The sequence below is a fragment of the Nicotiana attenuata genome, chromosome 11, assembly GCF_001879085.1.
Source record: "Nicotiana attenuata strain UT chromosome 11, NIATTr2, whole genome shotgun sequence".
NCBI lineage: Eukaryota > Viridiplantae > Streptophyta > Magnoliopsida > Solanales > Solanaceae > Nicotiana > Nicotiana attenuata.
This window is the reverse complement of record NC_031999.1, coordinates 9,977,000-9,979,824: the sequence shown is the minus strand read 5'-3', so window position 1 is coordinate 9,979,824 and position 2,825 is coordinate 9,977,000. Positions and strand designations below refer to the sequence as shown.

Below are 2,825 nucleotides of genomic sequence, written 5' to 3'. Positions count from 1 at the left end.
ATCTGGGTACCTCTAAGGGCTACTGACATGAAATNAAAGAAAAAGAAAATAAGAAACCAAACGTAAGAAACAATAGCAAAAGAAGAGGGAATGAGAAAATAAGAACAAAGAGGAAACAAAGGCAAGAGTGAGGAAAAAGAAAAGAAGAAAGGAAACAAAAACCAAACAAAGTTGCAATCGGAAATAAGGAAAGCCGGGATGACGCAAGCAGTCGAGCAAATGCATAATAGAATCCGTTAACTGCTTAGGTGCATTCATTCCCCAAACGTGCGGTTATCAAATCTGTTAATGCCCTAACCACTAACCAAGTTGTTGTTGATATATTGAGTCCAGGCAGGTGGTTAGTTGATTGGCATTCTGGCAACCTATTCCTACAACACCCGGTCAAAAGACAAATTGAACATGACAGGCCAGGAATCAGATACCAGTATTGTGGACCCATCAAAAGAGGTAGAGGTGGTGGATGTTAATGCAATGAGGGAAGAGATGTATAAGTTGAGGCAGCAAATGGCCGAAATGCATCAGGCCTGGGCTAAGGGGCAGCCCGCGCCAGTTTATCCCGCCAATCCAACTTATATCCCACCTTTGGCTCAGTCTCAGGAGCCTCCTACTGTGAATTCATCTCCAGCTTTCCCTTTCTACCAACAGAGTTATGGCACCACCTCCTACCCTCCCCAAGCTCCACCACCCAAACAAAATCCTCCTCCACCAATCACCCCTGTCTTTGTGGCACCTCCACCTGCCACATTGCCAAGATCTTCCAGTGAGCCACTGTTTCAAACTCACGATAGCCAGTACTACCCTCCTAATCGTACCTTTAAAGCTCCCGAGCCATATTCCTACACCCCTCACTTTGAGCTCCCGGTGGAAACTGAAAAGCCGCTTAAGAACCCGGAGCAGGAAGAGATGTTTCGAAAAGTAAAAAGCCTGGAGCAATCCTTCAGGAACATGCAAGGATTGGGTGGCCAAGTCAGCGTGGCCTATAAGGATTTGTGTCTGTTCCCGGATGTTCAGTTACCAACAGGGTTCACAATGCCTAAGTTCGATCTGTATGACGGGCATGGTGACCCGGTAGCCCACCTGAGGGGATTCTGCAGCAAAATGAGAGGGGCAGGTGGAAAAGATGAGTTACTGATGGCGTACTTCAGCCAGAGTCTGAGTGGGTCTGCTTTGGAGTGGTATACACGACAGGACCATGGTAGGTGGTATACCTGGGATGACTTGACACAAGCGTTCGCCTGCCATTTTCAATACAATCTAGAAATTGTTCCAGATCGCCTGTCACTGATAAAACTCGAGAAGAAGCCCGGGGAGAGCTTCAGAGAGTATGGGTTCCGCTGGAGAGAACAGGCCGCGAGGGTCGACCCTCCAATGAAAGAAAGCGAGATGGTTGATTACTTTTTTCAGGCTCTGGAGCCGACTTATTTTGGTCACTTGGTAACAGCAATTGGCAAATCTTTTAATGAAGTTGTGAAGATGGGAGGAATGGTTGAGGAAGGACTGAAATCCAATAAAATCATGAGCTATTCAGCGATCAAAGCAACCACCCAGGCCATCCAAAGCGGCACTGGGGGTGTGCTCGGGAAAAAGAAGAAGGAAGAAGTTGCAACCGTTGAGTCCGGAGCTTGGTCCAGATCTAGAGGCCCTTCACCCTACTACAATCAACCCCGACCCACCACCAAAATTACCCATACACTCCATATATCCCTCCACAACACTATTACCCACCGCCAGATCCACATTTTTCCGTCCACCATGCTCAAACTTATACCCAGCCTCCGGCTCACGCGCAATGGCGTGCGCCGGCTCCCCAAACTCATACCCAGCTCCACAAAACACCTATCCACCCCAAGAGCCTACAGAAACCCCCCCGGAGCAGGTCACCGACCAAGCCCAGCCTTAAAAAATGAGAGATTACAGAAGCAAAAGACTTTCACTCCACTGGGAGAATCATATACCACTCTTTTTCATAAATTGTGGCAGTTAGGTCTGTTGAATCATATTGAGCCCAAAATGCCAAACCCCCTTCCTAGAAATCTGGACCACTCAGTAAGTTGTGAATACTGTTTGGGAGCCCCCGGACATGATACAGAGAAGTGTTGGAAACTAAAAATAGTTGTGCAGGAACTCATTGACACTCACCGGATCGAGGTTCAGGCCCCAGATGCACCAAATATTAACCAGAATCCGTTGCCGGCTGTAGACATGTGATTTTTGACCCTCCCCAAGATTTTTTATATTTTAGCGTGTAAATATTTAAGTTAGGCCTAATAGCGCTATTTCAATTAATTTTGACATTTTTACTTTATTTTAGTACAAGAAAAATGAAAATTACAAAAAATATTTTAGTTTATGTATTTTTCATAAATTTTGAAAAAAACACAAAAAATAGTACTTTATTTTTATCTTTATATAATTTCGAAAATACAAAAATAGTTTCATGTCTAGTTTAATTAATTAGGATTAGCTTTGGCATTGTGTAGTATTTATATCTTATTTTAAAAATAAAAAAAAACAAAAAAAAACAAGCCATTGTGTAGTCTAGGGACCCTTCTAGACTCTTCTTTGGAACAAAAGTAAATAAAAAGACCCTAAGGACTTAACACAAAAGACCTAGGGACTAATTGGCAAAATACACAAAATATAAACCTAATCCCTACCCCTATATAATAATACCTACACCTAAATAACAACAAAAAAAAAAGTCCCAATCAGCCGCAACTTTTGATATAGAACCCACCCCCTTCCCCGATCGGTCTCCTTCGAAAAAAAAGCAAGCCATTTCCACGACTCTGGCTTAACAAAAACAAATCAAAAGACGCCTC

The 2,825-nt window shown here is 43.6% G+C and overlaps 1 protein-coding gene across 1 annotated transcript; it reads left to right on the top strand.

Moving 5' to 3' along the window:
* On the top strand, positions 949 to 2,211 carry LOC109234693. Its single transcript, XM_019400759.1, has one exon. It carries the CDS (start codon positions 949 to 951, stop codon positions 2,209 to 2,211), a length of 1,263 nt encoding a protein of 420 aa, XP_019256304.1.